The 24,540-nt window shown below is 44.5% G+C and overlaps 1 protein-coding gene across 1 annotated transcript in view; it reads right to left on the reverse strand.

Annotated features, from left to right (window-relative positions):
* ARHGEF38 (Rho guanine nucleotide exchange factor 38) overlaps positions 1–24,540 on the reverse strand; it is a 120,509-nt gene that overhangs the window by 46,213 nt on the left and 49,756 nt on the right. Inside the window, exons 4-5 of the mRNA XM_070611813.1 lie at positions 20,442–20,565; positions 3,056–3,203 (exon numbers count right to left, since the gene is read on the reverse strand). Of these exons, the coding sequence (XP_070467914.1) occupies positions 3,056–3,203; positions 20,442–20,565 (272 nt within the window). The remainder of the gene's footprint in view (positions 1–3,055; positions 3,204–20,441; positions 20,566–24,540) is intronic.

Here is a 24,540-nt window from a genome sequence, read left to right on the forward strand (position 1 = left end):
TGCTTGTTAAAGTGTGGATTCCAGACGGGACCCCAGCGATCCTGGTGGTTTTCTTTGGTCTGGAGCAAAGCATAGGAATCTGCATCGTTAATCCACACCCCTCGTGGAGCTGGCACAGGGGAGCTCACCCACCGAGAAACAGTGCCCTCAGCTTCCAAAGGGATTCACAATTATTTTCTGTTTCTCTTTTGAAACAAAATGGGCTTCAAAAAATAGCCAAAGGTTGTGAGCTCAGATCTGTTACAAAACCAGCAAATCTCTTCCCATCCTTTTGGAAATTAGTCTTGAATCTCATCATGACAGCTTCAGGCTTGTTATTTAAATTAACTCTTGTATTGTTATTACACGTTCCAGATGCTTTTGTTTATCTACCCAACTAGAAGGTGTTTTCCTAGGAGGCAAGAACTATGCTTTTACACATATTTTTAAAATGTTTCCAACATTCTCTAGCACTCAATAAATATTTACTAGGCCCTCAATAAACATGTTTTGATTTTGGTTAATCTGCAACCTGAGCTGCTTTAAAATCCACTTTACCTTCTGAGGTGTGAAGCTGCCACTCCCGTGGACGTTGCTTCAGACCCAGTTGTTCCAGCACGCCCTTGCACAGAGAAGGGGGAGGCCATACCTATTCACTAGGAATCGGCCCCTGCACACCTGTGCTCCGATATTTCACCAAGAGGAAAAGGCAGAGCCATGGTAATAGCGTTGACTGACTACCTGGCAGGGGAAAGCAAGCCCTCGGGGTGGTGCAGACTCTCTCCAGCCTATAAACCTGTTTGAAACCTATTCCTCAGAGTTTAAAGCTTAGCTCAATTGAGGTCAGTATTATAGTAATGTCAATAAGTCTACTGCTCTCAGCCTCAGGCAAACCTGTGTAATTCATCATTCACTTTATTTTCATGGAAAGGCAACTTTTGGAAAATAGTTCTAATTTAAGCTATTTAATTTTGATTTTCTTTCCCTTAAGGAACTGTTCTGCCAATATGACTTCTTTTGGATTTTGTGCTTTCTAAACCTGAGCACCTTCCAGTGTCTGAAATTATTCGCTAAAATCAGAATGGTGCTCAATATACAAGATTCAGGACATCGCCAGGGCAATGACTCGAGACTTTCAGAAGAAGATCAAACAAGCCATTGGGTCTGAAAGTAATTTTCAGTAATTGGGACTTGATGAAGTTTCAAGATGACCTCTGCCATTAGCTGATTTTAGGGGGTATGATACTGAGCTACACTGCCCGGTGGAACATTCTGGCATGGTCGATTTCTTTCTCTTGGGAGTCACAGGCTCAATGCATAATAAACTGATGTTCATCCCCCTCTGAACAGACAGCAACGCTGTGGTCAGCTGTCAGGAGCACGTGCCAGAGCAAATTAGCAGTGTCCTCCCCTGTGGGCACCTCCGTTCCTGGGGCGGGGGCTGGAGTGACGACCAAGTGCCTCTTGTTCTCCTGCTCTGAGACTTCTCTCCTTGATTTCCGGAAACTGAAGGACAGTGGCTTCAGGCAGACGTTTATTGGATCAGATCATGCTGCTCGTTTAAGGTGGGAAAGGTGTTCATTCACACCCAGGATAACACTGTTATTCTCCCTAAGAAAAAAGTACCTATGTATTTAGAAGATGTTGCTCCTAACATATGAATGTATTAAGATGGGTACAACTGCAAACTGTAAGTTTTCTCTGAATTGATTTGCTAGCACTGACCGAAACTGCAAATGGCAGAGAAATAATGAGCTGGAGCCACTCCTCTCGTGTTACCTTTAAGAGTCACCTGATCAGATTGGGCTCCGTGTGGGCAGGGTCCAAGTCTTACTTATTTTTCTATTCTTCGGCACCCAGAACTCTGCCTGGTGCTGCATAAGCACTGAAGAAATGCTTGAGATTCGCTGACTTGAATATGTTCTTTTCCATGGCGTGAAAAATGTCGAACTGCCATAACTTAAGGACCAGTAGAGGGCAATAAAGTTAATTTAAAAAATTCTTCGGGCCTCGTTTAAACCCACTTTCAGTCCATTTCTAGGCTGGAAAGGCTTTTTCCAGAGTAGTCTCATTTAGTCTCCTGACCTCACTGTAGTCCAGCTACTTGCCTCTTGTACCACATGATCCCCCTGTTTTTGCGTCCTACCATAGAGTCTATAAGGGGGCGTGCTAAGGGTCAGTCTGGGGGTGTGCATTGATTTATACACCACAGCTGTCTCTGTTTGGTCAGTTCTTGGCCTAATCAGGACCATTTGACAATGGATATTCCTTAGAAATGAAAGGCAACGGAACCACTGGTAAGATGTGGAGTATGGCAGAAATCTTGGTTTTAAGCTCCATGCAGGAGAAAACCACATAAACCATAAGATACTAATTCCATTTAAAAGAATCAAACCAAACCCATGTCCATATTTACGCATATAAATAAGACCAGAAAAAAAAATGCAAACTGTGATTATTAATGTGTGGTTTAGCAAGGAATTAATATATGAAATAGTAAGGTTTTTTTTTAATCTTATTCATGCTTGCTTATATTTTTCAGATTTTTAGTGAAAGACAGTTTTTCAAGATTAAAAAAAGCATACTATGTAGCATCTCCCACCAACAATTTAGAGGCAAGGAAGGAGGGTGTGACTTTAAAGGGCCCGCTGGTCTCTGCCCTCCTCCCCTCATCCCACAGTGAGTCGGCGGAAGCGAGGGCCATGCAGAGTCGTGGGACGTTCCATTGACTTCATTGTGCTCTGCGGTCATGGAGCCACACGTGTCTCGCACGCTCATGGACCCGGTGGGGGCAGGCGGGTACCACCAGCTTTCAGGAGGGGCTTTGCTTCCACGTTTCATGTTTTGATATTGCGTTCCTCTATCCCTATAGAGCCCCAAATCTACTCCCATCTTATTTTTGCTCATCTTCACAAGTTTCTGTCCTGTCAGCTTTTCACAAAGAGAACACAAACTCGTGCTCCCAGGAAGGCTCCTCAAACACAGGGTTGACGGGAGACCTCCGTTCACACCCAGGTAGAGCGCTGCCTGCAGGCACCCGCCAGGGCAGGGGAATCGTCGCCTGGAAAGGCCTTACTTTAAAGACTGGATGCAGAGGCTCAGGTGTCCCTTCAGCTCCTCCTCCTTCTCGTAGGACTCCAGGACGCTGTGCGCCTCATCGTGGTGATAGCAGTAGACCTTATAAACATCTTCCAGCGGCCCTGTGATCTGCAGGAATGCTTCTCCTGATAAAGGTGAAACAAAGGCAACGTGCGTCAGGTCAGACCAAACCAGCGCTCACACGTTTATTACTCGACAGTGTTGACTCACGTCAGAGGTTAGGGGGTCCCACTTTACCCTGGGCTGTGCAGGAGGGTGAGAGACGTTAAGTGTTAAGTGACGTCTCCTTCCTTCCTCCCTCCCTCCCTGTCTCTTCCCTTCCTTCCTTTCATAAAACAAAGGAGGAGTTTCTGAATGGAGACAGCGGGATTTTCAGAGATGACTTCAGGCTCCTGGCTAGTTGAGGGCAGCCTTTGGGATCCATCTGTAGGGTTTGGATGAGGCTGTGCTATGGACTTGCACAGGTTGCTTTTACTGTCTGAAGCTGTCTCCTGCCCTATAGGATGGGGACAATGATAGATTCAATTTCACAGGGACTTTATCAGAATTAAAGGGGCAGCGTGTGTACAGTTCAGAGCACACTACACACACAGCAGACGCGCACGTGGAGCTCCTAGTGTTAGTTTGTTACAGGTGTGGAGAGTGAAACGTCAGGTTCTATATAAATTCTCTCTCACTGTTTATTCCACTGACATGGACTGAGATTCTCCAAAAGGCAAGCAATGGAGTTCAGGGAAGTAAAATATTTCCTTACATGTAATAATTGAAAGAATTGGCTGTTATTCCTGTTAGAAATAGGTTGGGTAATACTATGAGCCAGGATTCATAAAGCAGCTTGGGCTAATTGTGTCCAGGCATTTAGGGAATCCTTTCTGATATTATGATAAAATCGAGTCTACAACTGACGGCTCGAGTACATGTTGGACAATAGTTTGATTTAATCACCCACTCCATCACGTAAAAACGTATATTAAGCATCCACACAACCCAGCACTGTGTGAAGATGATTTGGGAGACACAGAAGAAATATGCGACAGGTCTGATCTCAAAAACATTGCAAATTTGGGATCGATGATGATTTGGGACGGAACTAGTTGGGAGTGACAGGGACCATGAATCTGGGCCTATTACAGTAACAAGGGTAAGTCATCCTCCTACAGAATAGGTGTGCCCTTTGTACCTCCAACACGCTTTGCACATATCAACTCCCTGTGCGTAGGAGGAGAAAAGAGGTTATTTATCCATATTAAACAAGGACAGACAAATCTGAGTTTGAAACACATAAATGATTTTCCCCAGTCCTGTCAGGAAGGTCAGGACTGGGATCAGAGGCTACGTTCTCCTCCACCATTGACCCTCCACAGATCACTTTGTCCAAAGGGATGCCCTTGGAGAGAACACCGAACTCAGAACCGGAAATCACCGTCGTTTATGGTTTGTGTGGTGACTACGGGAAGGGCTTGTAAAAAATTCCTTGAGTCTCAATTTTCTCATTTGTAAAGTGGAAATAATAGTTGCTCTCGAGATGCCTCTGAGAATTAACTGTGAGGTAGGTGTAAAAAATGCCCAGCACTGACGAGTTCCTCAATAGATGTCGCTTGTCTCTTGATGTGGCTCTACCATCTCCAGAATAAACTGGTACTGTCAAAGTATGACATTCTTTTCTAACCTATATCCAGCCAATAAAAGCCTTCTCTTTCCCTATCATTCCATGGGACTTCCCTGTGACTGTAGTTCGACTCTGCGTGTGTGTGTGTGTTTTGGTTGTTTGTGTTTGTTAATGGTGCTTTTTTGGACTTGTCAGGAAACTCAGTGACTGTGGGCATCTCTGGAACTGAAGGGATGAGAGATTCTGGTTCTGTCTCTGAATTTCACTGAACTGGTCCTCCCACCCGTGTAGGTCTTGTGTATTGGCTCCTCAAGACAGCAGCACAAGCAGTAAGAAGTAGAGTAGTTACGAGAAGAGAAAGTAAAATAGGGTGGTGACTAAATCCAGGGCATCAGGGGAGAAGACCCTCTTGGTAACGGAGCGGGCGGCAGCTGCAGGGAGGGTTTTGGCTGGGCTGGGCGGCAGACCAGAAGAGGGCGTTAGTGACCGGCTGAGGAGAAGCTCCCCAGCAAGCCAGGGAGCAAGGATGTGAACACACACACGATACACAAGGCGTGAGTACACAAGACAAGGCTGTAAAGGTGCTTGTTCAGGCAAGGCAGCCTAGATAGAGACAGAGAGAGAGTGGGGGCCACCTCATAAATCACAACAGGATCAAGTCAGAAAGTCAAAAGGCAGAGGACAAAGACATTTATTTGACACACAATGAAACCATTAATTGTAAATTCCTGTGTATTCTCTTTAACAGAAGTGGTCTCATTTAAAAGAATTTATAGCTCTTTCCTTAACAGAGAGTCGGAGTTTTTACTCTTTCCAAGCAAAATTCTGTTGGGGCTCTAATAACAATTATTAAAGTTAAAAGATATTTAAGCTCTCTAATTGAAAGTCATTTATTCACCCAAAGGCCAAGTGCAGCACCGGTGGGCAGAATACTTGATTCCCTCCCAGGCCCCCAATGTATTCCGCTTCATAATAGTGCAGGTGAAGCCATGCGTCTTGCAGCAAAAACGTGATTGTGTTTCCATGGTAACGCGCCTCTCAGCTGCGTTTCTTTAGCGGTGAAGGACGACTGCTCCGTCTAATGTGTGTGGGCTTGAAGAGATGATTAGGAGGGGAGAAGGGACTGAGCCAGGACCAGTGAAGGTAATTTCACTTCTGGCTGCCTGTCACAAAAGCACCAGAATCCTATAAAATAAATATAACTAGCGTGCGCTTCTTTTGAAAAATTCTACAACCCAAGAATGTCTGCATTGACTTCCCCAAAAAGCAATCGCCATGAAGAGGAGAAAAAAATGCACCCTTTTTTCCTTAGTTATCTCCTCTAAAAACAACTCCCCATATTATTGAGCATATTTCACGCCCTGGAACTGCTGCTCCCGTGTTGCAGATTGCTCCGTTCACTGACGTAAATACCCGGGTGCTCATGTTCCTCTTCTTGCCTGCCTCCTCTTTGTTTCTAGACCCTCATGTCCATCTGCAAGATGAGCCATACCAAATGATGTGGCCTCTGTATTATTCTGACCTCATTCTAGGACGAATTCCCCTGCTGGTAAGTAAACAGGGTAAAACCAATGATATCCAAGAGACCTCCTTGTCCCAGGCCTTGATTAGGAATATGGCATAAAAGGCAATGAGGTAGTTATGCTCTTTACTTCATCTTTATTTGGCAACTATTTAATGAGTGACTATCAGGCACCAAGCACTTTGATAGGTACTGCAGATATAAGAATCCGCACATCGCTCAAGGAACTCACGAAGGCCAGGAAGGGAGAGAGCAGAGTAAACCCTCATTGACCGCTGCACTATGTGAGAAGTCTGATAACAGAGAGAGAAAACACAGAGCGCCACTTGTTCTGCTCTTGAGGACCTGTGAGCTATTTCCATAGCAGCCTGCCCTTGAAATCAGAGCTGTGAGTGAGCAAGGAAGCAGAGAGACATGTGAGGGAGCAAGGTCTGTGCAGAAACTGCAGGTGGTCCAGGATGGTGGGTGGTGCCATGTCTGTGGGAAAGTCTCAGAAGAGCTCATGCTGGTAGGCAGGCGCCAGATCGTGAAGGACCTCGTGTGTCCTTAAGGCGTTGGACCTTCAGCCTGAAGGTGATGGAGAAGTCCTGGTGGACTTTAGCAGCAGACTAACACGGCTAGATTGTGTTTTAGAAAGATTACTCTGGTGGTTAGTCATAGGAAAGATGGAATTTGGGGAAGGAGTTAGTGAGACTGGAGAAGAGAAGCCAATTGAAAGGCTTGAGTAGAAACACACGAAATAAATAACGAGCTGTGTAGTGTACTTCCATCAGCAGCTGGCGTGTGCACACGCACATGAGATGTTGGCTGTAATCACTGAAGCAAAAGCAGGGAGGATGGAGAAGAGAGAAGGAAACGGACAGCGCACATGTGGGAGGGAGGACGAGGATGATTCCACTCAAGTCCCAGGATTCTGGGTTCAGGAGGCATGTGGGTAGACAATGATGAGGAGATGAGGAGAGAGTTTAGGTAGAAAGACAAAGAGTTTAACTTAAATGTAGTGAGTGTGAGTCCCCCGGAGTATGTTCAGGTGGAGAAGTCCTTTATGGAATTGGATATATGAGTCTGGACTCAGGGGAAAAATATTTAGGACGGAGATGTAGGTATGTGAACTTGAGTAGCAGAAGCCACGAATTTGATGTGGTCATGCAAGAAAGTCCACAGAGTGAGAAGAGAAGGGGGCTTGAGGACCAAACGCTGGGAGCGCTAGCATTGAGAGGAGCCTAGAAGAGGAAGAGTCTGCAGAGAAGCTTGAGAAGCCACAGCCAGAGAGGAGAGAGGAAACCAGGGTTGGTGTCCGTGAAGCCAGGACAACACAGTGAGGGAGACTGCAGGGAGGTGGAATAAGTTTGTGGGTGACAGAGCTGCCTTTGTCCTCCAGTCTCAGTCCCCCCTTTTCTATAGCAATATGCCCCAAATAAAGACTACATTCCCAGCCTCCCTTGCAAAAGGTGTGGCCATGTAATTAATGTCCACGAATGGGATGTAAGTAGGCACGCTGGGGCAATATCCAGGCACTTCCTTTAAGAGGCAGCTAGCTCGCCCTTCACCCCTTCTTCTCCATCTTTTCCTGCATTCTGCTCCCTGGACCCTAGACACCACCTTGCTCATGAAGAGAAGGCTGAGCGGGGCTGTGAGCGGGAAGAAGCGTACATCCCAGAGGCCTTGTGGAGCAGAGCAGTCACACATCCAGAACACAAGCCTTTGGACTTTTACGTGAGAGAGACGAACACCTGTCCTATTTAAGCCAGCAATGTTTTGTTTTCTCTTTCTCCCAGCTGAACTTGATGCTAATCAACACACTATGCTTTTCTCTTTTTTCGTATGGAAATATTTCGGAAGAAATCATGACTAGTTGAAGGCTCCCTCTTTACTATCTGTAAAATTTTATTCAAAAATTCTATGAAAATATTATGTGAGGGGCTGGCCCCGTGGCTGAGAGTTTGGGTTCACACACTCTGCTTCGGTGGCCAGGGGTCTGCTGATTCAGCTCCTGGTCGCCGACATGGCACTGCTCATCAGGCCACGCTGAGGTGGCGTCCACGTAGCACAACCAGAGGCACTCACAACTAGAATACACAACTACATACTGGGGGGCTTTGGGGAGAAGAAGAAAAAGAAGGGAAAAAAAGATTGGCAACAGATGTTAGCTCAGGTGTCAATGTTAAAAAATTATATGTATTCTGTGAAGTGTGACTTATGAAGAATGTTACAGACTGACTGGTTTGTTTCCTCCTAAAGTCCATGCATTGAAGCCCTGACCCCAGTGTGATGGCATCACGAGGTGGGGCTGTGGGAGGTGATTAGGTTTAGATGAGGACGTGAGGGTGGGGCCCCGTGATGGAGTTAGTGTCCTTATAGGAAGAGGAAGAGACCCCAGAGCTTTCTCTCTCTCCACCATGTAGGACACAGGGAGAAGGCATCTGTCTGCAACCCAGGAGGAGCGCCCTCACCAGGAACCAGGCGCCTGGATCTCAGCCTTCCAGCCTCCAGGGCCGCGAGGAATAAACGCTTGTTGTTTAAGCCCCAGTCTGTGGTAATTTGTTATGGCAGCCCAAACTGACTAAGACAAAGAGTTTAAAGTAGGAAGTTACTTATATTAGCAAGACAAAAATATGTAATAAATTCAGCTCTAAAAAACAACCACAATGGTGTTAAAAGAGAATTTTAGTTAAAATCTTAAGTGTGAATTATGGCCTAAGATATATCACAAAAGAAAGTTCTATGGTTCTAAGTAAAACTTGTTTGTCAAGACAGAGCATTCAGAATACACAGAAGAGGGTGGGTGCTGTGAGGACAGAGGGTGGAGATGACCCCTCCCTGGAAGGAAGGTCCCAGATCTGGGTGAGATAATCTGAGTCTCTGGTGTCACTTCCTGCAGTGTCACCCACAACTGAGTGAATGCGCCGTCTGCGAATGAAAGAGCTGTGCTGGAGCTTGAAAACCCAGGAGCTCTGGGGAGAGCTCCCCGAGGTCCGCTTATCCTGCCTGGGCGAGCGTCCAGCGGCTGGGACTAAACACGGCGGCAGATTATCGAGCCAAATGCCAGACCATGGCACGTTTTCTTCCTGTCTTTCTAGCGTCCTTCTGTCCTCCAGGGAGGGTGGAGTGACAAGGGGAGGGGAGGAGGAAGAGGTTGGGAAAGTAAACGTTGCCTGCAGGAGTCACGACTTCTTGTGGTGATCATTTTGCAATAATATACACACGTAACGAATCATTATGTTGTACATCTGAAACTAACATAATGTTATCTATGTCAGTTATAGCTTAATAAAAAAAGAAAACATTGGCTCTCTGAGAGCTGAAAGTTATGGTTTCTGCTGGCTGGATTAGGAAGAGGCACAAAAGCCTCCCTGCTCAAGGCTGACAACCCTGAGGACCCTGCTCTTAGTCCAGTCCACGGTTCTCCAGGTATCACACCTTCGCAAACGCCTCCCTTGAGAACGGTGGCTCTGCTGCAGCTGGTTGCTCTATTCTGCCTGCCAGCCTCTGAAAATGGCGTGGGAGACCACGGGCAGACTTGATCACAGCCACCACTGGGTTCCCTCTGTGCCAGCCAAGGGACCAGGCTCCTCGTCACCTCCTCCTCCACTCGTTCCACTCATCCGGGCAGTTCTTATCGAGAACGGGTTCCAGGTGCTGGGGACACAACTGTAACAAGACACACGAGTCCCTGCCTCATGGAGCTCACGTTCTCAAGGGCTGCGCCCCACGTCCTGTGTGCTGCTACCCCATCCGAAACATAACAAACGCACGCGGCAACCATTGCTAGTTACTCATCCATTCTTCCTTCTTCCAAAGGAACAGAAGTTGGACCAGCAAGGAATCCAATTGAAAATACTGACCTTTCCTGAAATCTCTGGCTGTTAAAAGTGGCGAGTACGTGTGCCAGTGTGCGTGTGTGCATGTGTGTGTGTGATAGCGACATAGTGTGGGTGTGATGACAACATGCTGCGGGTGTGAGGTGAAGGCACGAGATGTGGGCAGCAGTCTCTGGGAAGGGCTTCTCTTCCTCCAGAGGGGAAACGCTTGGGCAGAGGAGGGTTTGCCCCCTTGCTGCGGGAAGTAAAGCTCAGCAGGGGAGTTGCCATGTGGAGGCCATGAGGACAAACGCCCCAAGTCAAGTTCTGTGACAGAAAAGCCTGCAAAGAGCCGGCAGGCAGCGACCCTGGTCCTGGACTACTGAATGATGGATTTCTTGTTACATGAGAAAAAAGCCCCTTTTTGGTGAAGCCCCTTTGGCGAGGTCTCTGTTCCAGGCGGGCCAGTGCAGTCTGTACTGATCCTGTGACTTGTCCCCCACACCCGCTGCAAGCCGGTGGTGCCACGGCCAGACACAGGGGCTTATAGCACTGACAGTCATGGGATTTAGGATTTTATTTCCATGTGTGTTCTGTGCAATATCCGACTTTTCACAGCTCCGTTCAAATCTGACTGCTCAGCTAAGCCACTGACCTCTGCCAGCTGAGTCCATCAGCACAGCCTCCTAGAACTCGATATTGTGCTCAGAGAACGGAGCTGTAGGGCTTGTCACTAAGCCTCCGTGAGCTCACTCAGCAGACCCACGTGGCCCAACCCCACGCGGCACCCTGGGGACTGCCTCCTGCTGAGTTTTGCTTTCTTGTGTGGCTGTATGTGTACTTGACCCTGAAACATCCCCTTTTTTCTGTCCTGTTCTCTGAGGCTGACAGGTCTCCCATTACTGCCAACATCCGGAAGGAAACACCCTGAGCTCTCTGCCTCTGGGTCCCCCTACTGGCCTTACACATGCTGGTGTGCAGGCCTGGGACTCTCCCAACCTGCCCCGCTGGCCAGAATTCACCAGCTCCAGCCCATCTGTGACCTGATAACACACGCACAGACACACACACACACATGCACAGAGTGTGACCATAATACTAGAACAATTCTTCAGGGGAGCTCCTCTGTGACGTCTCCCGCATGGCATCGGGACAGGAGGAATGGTCAGTGACCGGTACTCTTCTCACAAAACCCCTGCGTAAGGCACAGATTCCTGCTGTGGGGACACACAGGAGACGCGGCTTCAGGAGAGCAACGTGCTGCCATGGAGCAACAGCTGTCACCCACTTCACCCGCAAAGGACAGAGAGCCCTAAACGGTCTTCCTCTCCAAGGATCAGCTCACCCTCAGGAGGAGGCACACGGGACGCTGGGGGTCCTCCACCACGACCTTCTTTCAGCTCTGGTCCCAGCACAGTGTGCTGAGGGAGGCGCGAAAAGTAGATGCAAACTCTTCATGACCCAGGCTTTTGTTGATACTTTGAAACATTCCAACATTGTTGCAAATGCCCCGAGGACACAAGCCCTGTGTGGCTATCAGCTGGAGAGTAACCAACCACCCTAAAACTTAGGACCTTAACACAACGACCATTTGATTTTTCTCTCAGGATCCTGTGGGTCAACAGGGTCAGCTGTCTGGTTCTTCTGCCCACCTGATGTCAGCTGGGGCTGCCGTCCACTCAGGGCTTAACTGGCTGGACAGTGAAGATGGCTTATTCATGGGTCTGGTGCCTCGGCGGGGACGAGGGAAGGCTGGCATCAGCTGGACGCGGGGGCAGCAGGGCCACTTTCCCACTCCACATAGTCTCGGGTCCAACCTGTCTCCATGTGGTATTTCCCACAGGGTAGCTGGACTTCTCAGACGGCAGGCTTCCCAGATCACAAGACTAGAAACTGCCAACCCTTCTTAAGGCTTCAGCCCATTGCCAGAATGGGTCACTTCCACTGCATCGTTAGTTAGCGAGTCTCGGGGCCAGTCCAGAGTCAGTATGGGACCAGACCACGGCAGCACAAATCCCAGGAGGCATGGTTCGCCGAGGGCTGTCCTTGGGAAGTGCCTCCTACAATTGCTGTTCATTCTGCCACACGTGGAGAGGATGCTTGATATGTTAAATCACCCTTCATAGAAGAAAACGTGTCACCTAATTAGATACATGAATTATCAAGATGCATAGCGATTGGGAGCACTGAGAAACCACGCACGTCCACAAACCTGATTTGTTTGAAAAACATGAGGACGACCTCTGAAAGAAGTCACATTGTATTTGATTGTTCCATACATAAGAAATCAAGCTTTGTAAATAGATGCATAAATTTAATATTCTCAGGAAAAGAACAAGGTAGTAACATCACGTATTGGACATTTATCAAGGATAGGCACTGGGCTATCATTACCTGTACACGGTTTCATCCACTCTTCACAAACACTCTCTGCTGTCCGTGTTACTGCCTCAGATTTCCAGATGAGAAATGAGGTTTTGTTGCTGGCCCGAGATCCCACATCTGGTCATGGATGAGCCAGGATGTAACCCTGAGTCAGCAATCTCGAAGCCTGTGTGTCCTTCAACTCTATGCTCTTGTCTGACTTGCTTTGTCCTTGCTCGCTATTTTCTTAAATTCTGACAGAATGATCTTCAGTTTAAGTGGAAACGAGAGTCACGTCTCACACTCCCAGCTCTAAGGATTTAGAGCCATTCCCCGTCTAGACAGCCTGCCTAAGTCAAGATTTCAAAACCCAGTTTCTGTCTTGGCATGATGGTCCAGGCAGACTCTCAGATCTACAGACACACTCTCTGTGCTTCAACCTGAACCTCATCCGAACCCCGAGTTTACCACTGAGTAAACCCTCCCCCTGGTTTACTGGGGATCAGGAAAGTTTCCGCTTTGGGGCCAGGCTGTGAGTCGCAAACTCTCAGGTGTGCCATCTAAGGACAGGCAAATGCGACACCTGTGCTTTTCGTTTTGTGGTAATGTGGTTTGGGGAATCTCACCAAAAATCAGTTTATCTTTTGAAATGTGAGCTGAGGAGTTGTGATGGAGGTTGCCGGTGAGCCCTGTACTGATGTCACGGCTGCTGCGCTTGGTCCTGGAGCTTCCTTGGTGCTGGGCTCCACGGCGGATTATGGTCCTTTACAAGGGCTCCCAGACTCTCCTGCCCAGGGGCCTCCAAGCCGTTTGTCATTTAGAAAGTCTTTTGCTCTAATCTCCACCTTTCTAATTCTTTCACATCCAAGCTCAAAAGTCACCTTCCTCATCATCTGAGTTGGATTAATTAATCTCTTTTCTGTGACTCTGTATTATTTAGGTGTTGCTGCAGAAAAAAAATTCCCCCCAAAACTTAAAGGCTTACAGCCACACTGTTGGTTTGCTCGCAGTTCTCTGGGTTGACAGTGTGAGCAGGGCTGGCCCGGCTGGGCAGGCTCGTCTCCCCGTGCTGTTGATGCGGTTATCCGTGTTTGCAGGCTGTCGCCGAGGCCAGCTGGTCCCGGAGCGCCTCTCGCACATGTCCACGGCCACGGCTGTGCCGATCAGAATGACCAGTCGTTGCTCTGACCCTTCTCTCCCTTAGCAGAGAGTGGATGTCGCAAGGCTATTGTGGAATATCCGTTTGCCACATTTTATTGGTCAGAGAAAGTCACAAGGATAGCCCAGATGTAAAGGGTGGGGACATTAGAATAGGACTCCAGCTCTTTCTTTTTCAAATATGGCCTTACCATTTTATTTTTTCCGTAAATCTTTCTGTAACCTTCCTCAAAGTTGCAAATTATGGTTAGCAAACTTGAAATTGCAAACAGCTTCAATTGAGTTTTCTCTGTAAACTGTAATACTTTTAACTTTCTATTTTGAATTAATTTTATTCTTATAGAAAAGTTGTAAAAATAGTACTGATCGTTTCCAAATGTCCCTCACTCAGCTTCCCCATTGTTAACAACTTCCGTTATCATAGGACAATCATCCCCAAAAAGGAGACGAAGTTTGCTTCAACACTATTAACTAAACTGAGCCCTTTATCTGAAGTTCAGCACTAATGTTCTTTCACTGACCTGGGATCCATCCAGGCTCCGCTCGTGTTCATCTGTTACTCCTCCTAGTCTTCTGCGGTCTTTAAGGACCACGGCTCCTCAGTCATGCCTTATCTTTAACGACCTCGACATTTAGAAGAGTGTTGATCAGTTATTTTGTCGAGGGTCCCTCTTTGGAGTTTGTCTGCTGACGTCTAATGTTTTCTCATGATTGCATATATTTTGGACAAAAGTACCACAGACGTGATCATGTCCCCCTCAGCACATTGTATCACAAGGTTCAGGATGTCATATGTGTTATTGCCTGGTATTGTTGACCTTGATCACTTGGAGAAGGTGGTCTCTGCCCACTTTCTCACCATAAAGTTACCATCCTTCTCTTTCTTTTTAAAAAAAAAATTTTTTTTTTTTTAATTTGAGGAAGATTAGCCCTGAGCTAACATCTGCTGCCAATCCTCCTCTTTTTGCTGAGGAAGCGTGGCCCTGAGCCAACATCCGTGCCCATCTTCCTCTGCTTTATGTGTGGGATGCCTACCACAGCATGGCTTGCCAAGTGGTGCCATGTCTGTACCCGGGATCTGAACTGGGGAACCCCGGGCTGCCAAAGCAGAACGTGAGAATTTAACTGCTGTGCCACTGGGCCAACCCTGTTCTTTCTTTTTTTTCAATATGTTCATACATTCACACAAGACTTTTTTCATGCGTTTTTTTTTTTTTTTTGGTGAGGAAGATTGGACCTGAGCTAACATCTGTTGCCAATCTTCCTCTTTTTTTTCTCCCCAAAGCCCCAGCACATAGCTGCATAACCTAGTTGTAGGTCATTCTAGCTCTTCTATGGGGAATGCCACCACAGCATGGCTTGATGAGTGGTGTGTAGGTCCGCATCCAGGATCTGAACCCATGAACCCTGGGCCGCCGAAGTAGAGTGCGTGAAGTTAATCACTTGGCCTCAGGGCCAGCGCCCCATCCTTCTCTTTGAGGTTAATGATTACTTAGGAGATACTTTAAAGCTATGAAAAGTATATATCTTCTCAAACTTTCACCCTCTAAATCCAGCATCAATCAATAGATTTTGTCTGCAATAATTATGACTGCAGTGTTTGCCTAATGGTGATTTTCTATTTTCCTCTTTCCTTCTATATTTATTCATTGAAATCTACTGTAAGGAAGAGCTTTCCTTTTTCTTCATTTATTTATATCAGTATGGACTCTGTATTTATTTTAGTCTACGGATTAAAACTCAATACTAGTGTTATTATTTTGCTTCTCAAATATGTAAACCAGAATATTTTTAACAGGAAAATATTCTCCTATAAGCACAGAGGCACCTAATAAGCTCAAGAGAAAATTATGCTAAATGAAAGGTATTAAAATTCTGATTATATATTTCTCTGTATTGAAATGTGTAAATATTTGAGCTAAAATGTTTTCACAGGTACCGTCTTTTTAATTACATTTAGATTCTTTTTTTCCTCTATTTTTGGACAATAAAGCTCACCAAATAACTTGCTTCTATTTATGATTTTTGAATATTTTTTCTAGATGTAGATATTGCAAAATCTGGTACAGGATATAAATTTATCTTATTAAATAAGAACTGCATCAAAAACTTCTTTCCATAAGTCAAGTTTTCCAAAATATAATTACAGAATTTCAAAATTAGATCTTTTACACAATACAAACTCTCATTGTTTAATTTTTTTTCCAGCTAATTCCTTGTTTTTGTAGCGATAAATTTCAATGTCTTCCCATCTGCGATTTTGTTTTCAATAATTGCAAATTGTAAAGATTAAAAAGCCGAAGTTATTTTTGCCCTCTGTTAGTTGAATACCTTACCTAAAGACTTCTAACTGATTTCGAATAAAATGCAATTTCTAAAAGCTGGTTAGTGGCTAGCAGCAAAGAATGTGGGTACTGTCATGCAAGAGATTATTTTTTAAACTAATATCAACTTTATCCTCCAAATATTAAACATAGTTCAGTCTAACTTTGATTATCTAAGATTATTTGTGAATTTTGACTACAATTACCATTTCAGTTAACAGAAAGCACAGCTTCATTACATAGGCACCTCCACCAAGCCTGAGTACATTTCTGTTCCACAGAGTTTTTACTTAAGTAAAAACATTATTTCACTGTGATGCTGTGCTCCAGCAAAATACGTATTCATATCATCATTTACCTTCACAAGTTTAACTTTTAAAGTTACACTAGCATTTACAATAAGGCCAGAAAATTCACCTTTGACACAGTAAGCTTCCAACAGCTTTTCTTTGATTCTGTGAATTGGGTTAAACATTTCTGAAGCATTATTGGAGTTAATCGATTTTCTATTTAATTCATCTGCTCACACTATTGTAAAACTGTCATAATTTAACCATCGGCAAACTCTTCTGCTAATGGTGTCAACTCATTAGTAGCCATTGCTGTCCACTTCTCACCCACCCAAGGAAACTCAGAACTAAAGATGAGAGAAATTAATTTAGGGTCACTGTCATCTGAGCTAACTGAAGTCGTGTGCGTGAAGTGACACGTGAACACACCTTCTGCAGCTGCGTGTGTTAAACCTCATGCCCTCGGGCTTCAAGGCACAGGTCAGATTCAACCAGTGGGTCCAGGTCGGGAAGAAGGTTCTGCGTGGAAGCAGCAGCAGGGACAACAGCAGGGGCAGCAGGTGCCAGGTATGCTTTAAAACAACAGGCACAGTGTTTTTAAAACAGTGGCTAACTTTTGATGTGCAGTGGCTGTCTCTCCAGCAGATCTGCCTTCTGCTGGTCTGCGGTCAGTGACAGCCTTGGGGCCTGTGTGAACGGTGTGTTTCCTGTGATACACGCTCATCATCAACTTTCTTGAGAAACAGAAAATCAACACTTAACTCTTATTAAACATGCATACATTAAACCCTTGCTTCTGAACGGGTTTATTGCAAAATAAAATAAGCATAGCCAGACAATAAAGAGCTACAGATTTACATCCTGAGGTAAATGAGCGTACTGCCTCCGACTCAGCAGCAGGACTGGTCAGCCTCCACCGCCCACACACGGTTCACTTGCACCTAATCTTTGGTCCCTTATACGTCCCACTAAACCCGCTGACTGTTACTCTGGTGGCTCCATGCCTCTCACAGGTCATGGCGCGGGCCCCCAGCGGGGCCGTGACACCCACGCTGCTGCACCCAGGGGACGGCAGGATCTGTAGCTTCAACTACATCTCCCCCATGCCAGCACAGGGGGGCAGTAGCTGTTGCTAGCTACTCGTGTCCAAGTGTCATCATTTTACCTGCCGGTGCCCTGCACGCCGCCCTTCAAAGGAAGATGTGAGTTTCCTTGAGACTAGAAAGGTTTGGGAAAGGAGCTATGGGCCATTTGTCAGAGTTCCCCGAGTGTGACTATGAGAACTCTGTCGATGCACCTGCCTCTTACACCCACCAGGACAGACGATGTGGAGGTCTTACCAAAACTCCTGTAATGCAACTATAATAATGATCCTCCTTTAAAAAGCAGGAAATCCAGGACAAATGCTAAACTGGACTGAATGCTTGACCAATCTAGGCAAATCAGGACACGTGTCTCTTTAAACCTGGAATTGTCTTTGACTCCAGCACATGCAGCCAACCCCAAAATCTTTTTTTCTAAAGGCATGCTTTTTTTTGTGAGGAAGATTGGCCCTGAACTAACATTTGTTGCCAAGCTTTCTCTTTTTTTATTTCCCCCAATGCCCCAGCACATAGTTGTATATCCTAGTTGTAAGTCGTTCTAGTTCTTCTGTGTGGGACACCACCTCAGCATGGCTTGATGAGCGATGTGTGGGTCCACGGTCAGGATCAGAACCGGTGAACCATAGGCTGCTGAAGCAGAGTGTGTGAACTTAACCACTATGCCACTGGGCCAGCCCCCCCAAATCTTGGTTACACTTTCTTCCCCATTTCTCTTGCATCTGACCTACTTTCTCTTCTCAGGGAATCTGCCTGAGCCCAGACGCTTGTTACCATGGCCTGTACTATCTACAGCAGCTGTTGACTGCTCTAAGACTCCTTTTCTCCTTGTCTCCATTCTATTCATACCCACCATAGTTTTCTTTCTCCAGAAACTTTTGTGTCTCCTCACACCCTTGAAGAAAAATCTTTTAATGGCTTCTCATTACCTGCAGAGTAAATTCCAAACTTTGGTTCCAAATACAGTCTGTCCCTATTCTACACTCACAGACTCATTTCTCACTCCTCCCCCACCTGAATCCTTCACTCCAGCTTGACTTGATCACTCAAGTTTCCCGCACAGACTCCCTGTGGCATTGGCTGTCCATGCTTTTGTATATGCTGTCACTTCTGCATAGTCTTCCTGAGCTGGACCCCACTTGTTGAAATCTGACCCAAACCTTTAAGCCAAAGTAACAATTCAAGAATCCTTCTCTGATTCCCCATAAACGAATATTTTCTTTGTCCTCCGAAGTCCTGCAGTAGTGTAGAGAATACTCTGATGGCACTTTACACAAATACCTTCAATCTGAGGAGCTGTTTGAGGATCTCTTTCATCTTTTGATACCCAGTAATGCCACACAGCACCTTATTCTTTGGACATGCTCCTGCTTAATAACTACTCATTGAGTGAGTTAATTAATGAACGGCCAATGAATCTACACTAAAGAGATAATGAATAGAGTCCTTCCTGTAGAAAATATTTTTATAATTTGTTGGAAAATATGTTTGTCAGCTCAGGCTGCCATAACAAAAACCACAGACTGGGTGGCTCAGACAACAGAGTCTCACAGGTCTGGAGGCTGGATGTCTAAGACCAAGGTGCTGGCAGGTTCGGGTCCTGCTGTGGGGCTCCTTTCTGGCTTGCAGACAGCCACCTTCTTGAGTCTTCACATGGCGGAGAGGGAGAAAGGGGAGCTCTGGTCTCTCTTCCTTCCCTTATATGGACACTAAGCCCATCCTGGGGGAAACCCCCTCACAACCTCATCTGACCCTAACCCTCCCAAGGCCCATCTCTAAGCACCATCACACTGAGGGTTAGGGCTTTGACTTAGGAGTTTTGGGGGAACACAAACATTCAGTACATAATGGGGACATTTAATCACCAGGAATGATTGCATCTAAACCTGTCTGTGGGAGAACCTTTTCAGGTGGCCTGGCCTTTTGGTCTGTAAAACACCACAGGTAGCCAAGTTGATTCACCTTTGTATAAGATCAGCCTTGCTTATTAAACTTTGGGTCTTCTACAAATACTAAACAAGATCAATTTCATGTCATTTTTATACCACTGATTTCCATGAACAAATAGAAGACATAATGAATAAAGATATAAGATGTTTGTGTGTCTCAAAGAAAGGATCCATGTCAAACTGATGACAGTGATGACTGATGGGGAAGAGTGCATTGGAGAGACGTACTGTCATGTGTTGCGTAACAACAGGGATGCACTCTGAGAATGTACTTTTGGGCTATTCCATCATTCTGTGAACATCATAGAGTGTCCTTACACACACCTAGATGGTAGAGCCTACTACACAACTAGGCTATGGTGCTAATCTTATGGGAGCACCGCCATACATGTGGTCCATCGTTGACTGAAATGTTACGTGGCGCATGACTGTATTACTCTGTGCTCCTGAATTGTCTTAATATTTTTGTAATGAGCATATATACATATTATGTGTGAAATAGAAAAATGATTTAAAGAAGTTTCTGAGCATTCTCAGCCTATGTGACACTATGGGTGGGATATCCTGGATGTGGTAACTGCCTTCAAAGAGTTTTACAACACAGTATCCCTTCGAAACATCCAAGAAATGGAGAGAATAAAAATTTGGCTCAACACTTTTCCAATGATATCTCTGTATTTCTTTAAAAAGTCTTACGAGACTTAAAGAATAACCTAAGACTGTTTGAGAGTAAAAACATATTTGGAAAGCAAATAATATATGAAAAAAGGAAAAGCATGAGAAAAGTGGAACTTGTATACGTGTTTTATAAATCATATGAACTCTTCATGCAAAAAGATTTTACAACCCCAAACTCAATGGATTCATAGGCATAAGATCTGAACTACATTGTGACTAAAATCAGTAAAGCTATTAAAGTATTTATATATTTAATTCTTTAAGGATCAAGTAAATGTTAACCATAAAACAAAATGAGAGAACATCTGGAAGGCAAAGAGGTTGAAACATTGACAATTAAAAAGCAAATGGTGTGCTTAGTGCTACTGAGGGACTAGAGCAAATGGATATAAACCCATTTGAAAATAAGTACAGAGTCTGTGTAATTACAGTGAGCCTGAAGATGGGTTGAGCATTTATGTATCTCCTGGGAAGCTTGGTGAGTCAGAGACACAAAACCGAAGCAAAGGGAGGTTATTAAAATATTATTTCCTGTTGTATTGTCGAGCTGGAGAAGAGAATAAACATACCGATTACTTGCATGGCCGGTTCCACGTCTGCTGTGGCCTCTTCCAACAACGACAGCAGCTTGGCTGATATCTGATGCACGGATTCAATGTTGCTAAACAAGCTGTCCACGTCCAGCCGATCGATCTGGAGAAACACAAACACTGAGCACCAGCTGATGGAGAGGCGCACTGGGTTCAGGGTGTTTCCTCCTGCTGCACAGCGAGCATGTCATGTGCCAGCCCGTGCTGCTTCCACCAACCGTTTCTGTAAACATTCTTATTTGCGATTTCTAGAGTAAATGTGCAGTTTCTCATGCAAGAAATTGGGATGGTGCATCTGTTCCCTCTCTTTCTTTATTTTGGCTAAGTCTTAACAAGTTGAGTGTGCATCTCCATGTTTCTGGAAGAACCAGAGCGTGGAGAAGATTTGGGCCACCTAATCAGTACTTTTATTAACTGCCCTCTCTGAGGGTATGTCCTAGTGCATATGAATTTAGCATTCTCTACTGCTTATACAGCAGGAGTCAGACCTCATTCTAGACAGGGACCTATTTTCAAAGCTGTTTTAAAACCACAGATGTTCTAAAAGCGATGACAAACAGGTATGCTGAGCTGCTTCCTGCTTTTTTTCTTAAAAGAAATGTGAATGGAAATCTTCACCAAACATGTTCTACTAAGCAAAGATTCATATTTTGTAACTTCATGCACACCCTCAAAAACCAACATAATCATTCTAATAATTTGTTTATTCATTTATCCATCCTTTCATTAAATATTTCCTGAGGGTCTTCCGTGTACCAAGAACTGTAATAGAAGCCAAACTCTGTCATAGGCATTGGATGGCCGGAAGAGGAATGGCCGGCTTAGAAGCTAAGTAGAGTTTGGTGAGGTATGTGTCCTAATTTTGCTGGGTGTTACACAAAATCTTTCTCTTGAGTTTAAGTCAGAATTCCTTTCACGATCAAACAGTGTCTAGTTAGGTCACGGCCAGATTGGCACCGGCTCCACTGGGCTACCACAGGGAATAGGAGAGGGGCCTTTCATCCATGGTTTACTGTGTGTGCGGTCTTAGGTGGATAACCAAGTCACCGCTAATCAAGTCACGGAGGAGCTTCAAAGGTGAAAAGCAGAGCTGCTGGTCCAAAAACAGGTCAGCAAAATTGGGGGCAAGAGAGAGACAGCAAATTCAGCTAAGGAGCAAAAAAAAAAAAAAAAAAAAAAGGGGGGGGGAGCAGAGAAATTGAGGGAAATTGGGAGCAATGGATATGGGATAAGAGACAGACCTGGAGGAATTCTGGTGACAAAGGCCAACAGCTGCAGCTTCTTTCTCATGCTGCAGCATCTGTTCCCTTGGGTGTGCTGGGTCTACTTAGGGGGAGGGAGGAGGCAGGCTGCTCAGCTTTTCATCCCATCCCTTTTTGACATGGACCCAACTCTTGTTCCCCATACTGGGCGTGGGTATTATTTTGGTAAAGATAGTCTGTTGTTAAACAGGGAAGAAGTACATCACATTGCACCTTGTTTAAAAGTTGGTGCCTATGTCAGCTATTTCTTATGCAATATGGTCTTGCTGTGCACATTTCTTTCAACTTCCTTAGGAAATTCCTCACCTTCCTGTCATCAGTCTTGTCCTCAAGTAACTCCCAGCCTTATTTGCAATCAAATTGCCTGTGATGGTATGTAGTGGGTTTATTTCAATATAGGATTATGCCGTTTTTTCCCTTTTTTTATGTATTCTGAAATTATCTATATCTCCATACTACATTATTATGTTGCAATTCTTATTAGCTCATAGGACTTTAACCCAATATGTCACAAAATGTTCCTTCATTAAGCACTCACGTTACTAGGATAGGGCGTATATGGCTGTTTGCCTGAAATCTATGGGTATTCAAGGCTTTTTATTTCTATATTTAAAGTATATTTAATATTATACAAAATATCACAAGGCATATAGTGATTATATGGCTCTTTTTGTTAATAATAATTTTAAATGGCACATATATCACATATATTTGACTACCACTGATTTAACACATTATTGATTCTAAGTTATTGCTTTATGCATTGGGTATTAATTAAATCACAAAGGTATAGCTTTGCATAGTGCAAAATATATTTTCCGAAAGGGTGTATAAATAAAATTTTTTTTAAAGATTTCATTTTACTTTACTTTTTTTCCTTTTTCTCCCCAAAGCCCCCCAGTACATTGTTGTATATTCTTTCATTGTGGGTCCTTCCAGTTGTGGCATGTGGGACGCTGCCTCAGCGTGGTTTGATGAGCAGTGCCATGTCCACGCCCAGGATTCGAACCAACGAAACACTGGGCCGCCTGCAGCGGAGCGCGGGAACTTAACCACTCTGCCACGGGGCCAGCCCCTAAATAAAATTTTTGTAGATTGATTTATTTTAGATGTACTAGTTGTGTATTACTTAAAATCCTATTTTGAAATGAATACTTCTAAAAGATGTAAAATTTCATCCCCTAATTTATTTGCATTATGAGATAAAAGATCAGATGTAATTCATATAGTGTACTGTATTATTATTTCGTTGTGTTGTAGAAACTTTATTCTGAGGAACTTAAAGTGCTTCATATTTATTGTTTCATATCTCATTCTGACTTCTCTAAAAAATCTGAGTCAGTTTGAAGATGGGGAAATTCGGGCAGAGTTAAGAGCAGTGCCACACTCAAAATTATGAAGCTCAGGACAGGACTGGAATTGAAAACTGACGTTTTAGTCCCACACCCTAGCTCATTACCAGAAAACACTAATAATAGAAGACTTTGCCATCTCCGTTTGGGTTTTTTGGTTTGTTTCTGAGTTTTTCACTAAGTTGTCACTTCTACAATTTGTTTTCCAAGGTCAGAATCATACACATCTATCTAACTTAGATTTTAAATTCACTTAGCAAAGATCTAATTCTACATTCTATTTATGATCTTAGCTCAATGCAATAAATACCAAACAACAAAACTATAGATTTTAATTCCATTTCTTTCTGAAGGACAGAAAGGATTAAAACATCAGTTGACCTGTTTTCAATCCCCAATATGACCCGGGCCCAGGGGGATTCTGTGAATTATAAAATGAATTCACATTTAGTCACTGCTCTGCCAAGGAGCAAACCTACGTCTGGTCCAAATAGGCTTTTAAAACTGGTAGATGATTTTATGATTATTGACACAAACTCAAGGAAGCATTTATATACATTTATTAATCATTTACTAGAAAAAGAGAGTGCTCTAAGAGCTTAGGTTGAGTTGCATTTTAAATGGATTAAAAATTCAATTTTTGAAAAAGGATTTAGTCTAAATGTACATTATTCTAAACGAAGTCAATATATAATAATTCATATGCACAAAACACAAAAATTAAAGGTCAGTGTTTGTCTGACAACTTAATTCTTTGCTTTACAAAAGTATTCATCACAGGGTATATTTCAAACAGCAAGTTCCCGTTGCATTTGAATAATTACTGAATTTACAGTTGCATATATGCGAAACTCCCCAGGTACAAATGTCTAATAGAGGGAAACATACCTACAACTGTATCAAGTCAGACACTGTAATCTTTGGGATACCGTTACTTTGTACCCCACAAGCACCTTATACTCACTGTATTCAATGCATTCCTTGCATTTACATCCTAGTGAAAGCTTTTCCTTTTGCTCATGCTTTGCCCTCATACTACCTGACAACATCCTGCCCATCTGAGATGGAGTATGGTAATGATGGTGTTTGTCCCATAGTTTGCCCATCTGTCTACACTTTATGTTTCTTTTTTGGGGAAGCCACGGCTCCCCAGCTCTGCCTGACCTGGGAGCACATTGTCATGGTGCCCTGCCCCCTTGCCCACTCCCTACAGTGGCAAGTAGCCTAGCAGGCCACAGTGATTGGGTTAGGATGGGCAGGCTCCCAAGCAGAGCCAATGAGAATCCTCACTGAGTTTTAATGAGTGCTTGTTGGGTCATAGGAGGGCCTGGATTGTAAGCCCTAAGAATGTAGATTTCAGTCTTCAGCAGCCATCTTTGTGGAGAGTTTGACCGCCATAAAGTCAGCACAGACAGGGAGACCAAGTCTGACAACATGGTGTTGTCGCCTGCATCCAGCCTTGCC

The sequence above is a fragment of the Equus przewalskii genome, chromosome 2 (genome assembly GCF_037783145.1).
Source record: "Equus przewalskii isolate Varuska chromosome 2, EquPr2, whole genome shotgun sequence".
Classification (NCBI taxonomy): Eukaryota; Metazoa; Chordata; class Mammalia; order Perissodactyla; family Equidae; genus Equus; species Equus przewalskii.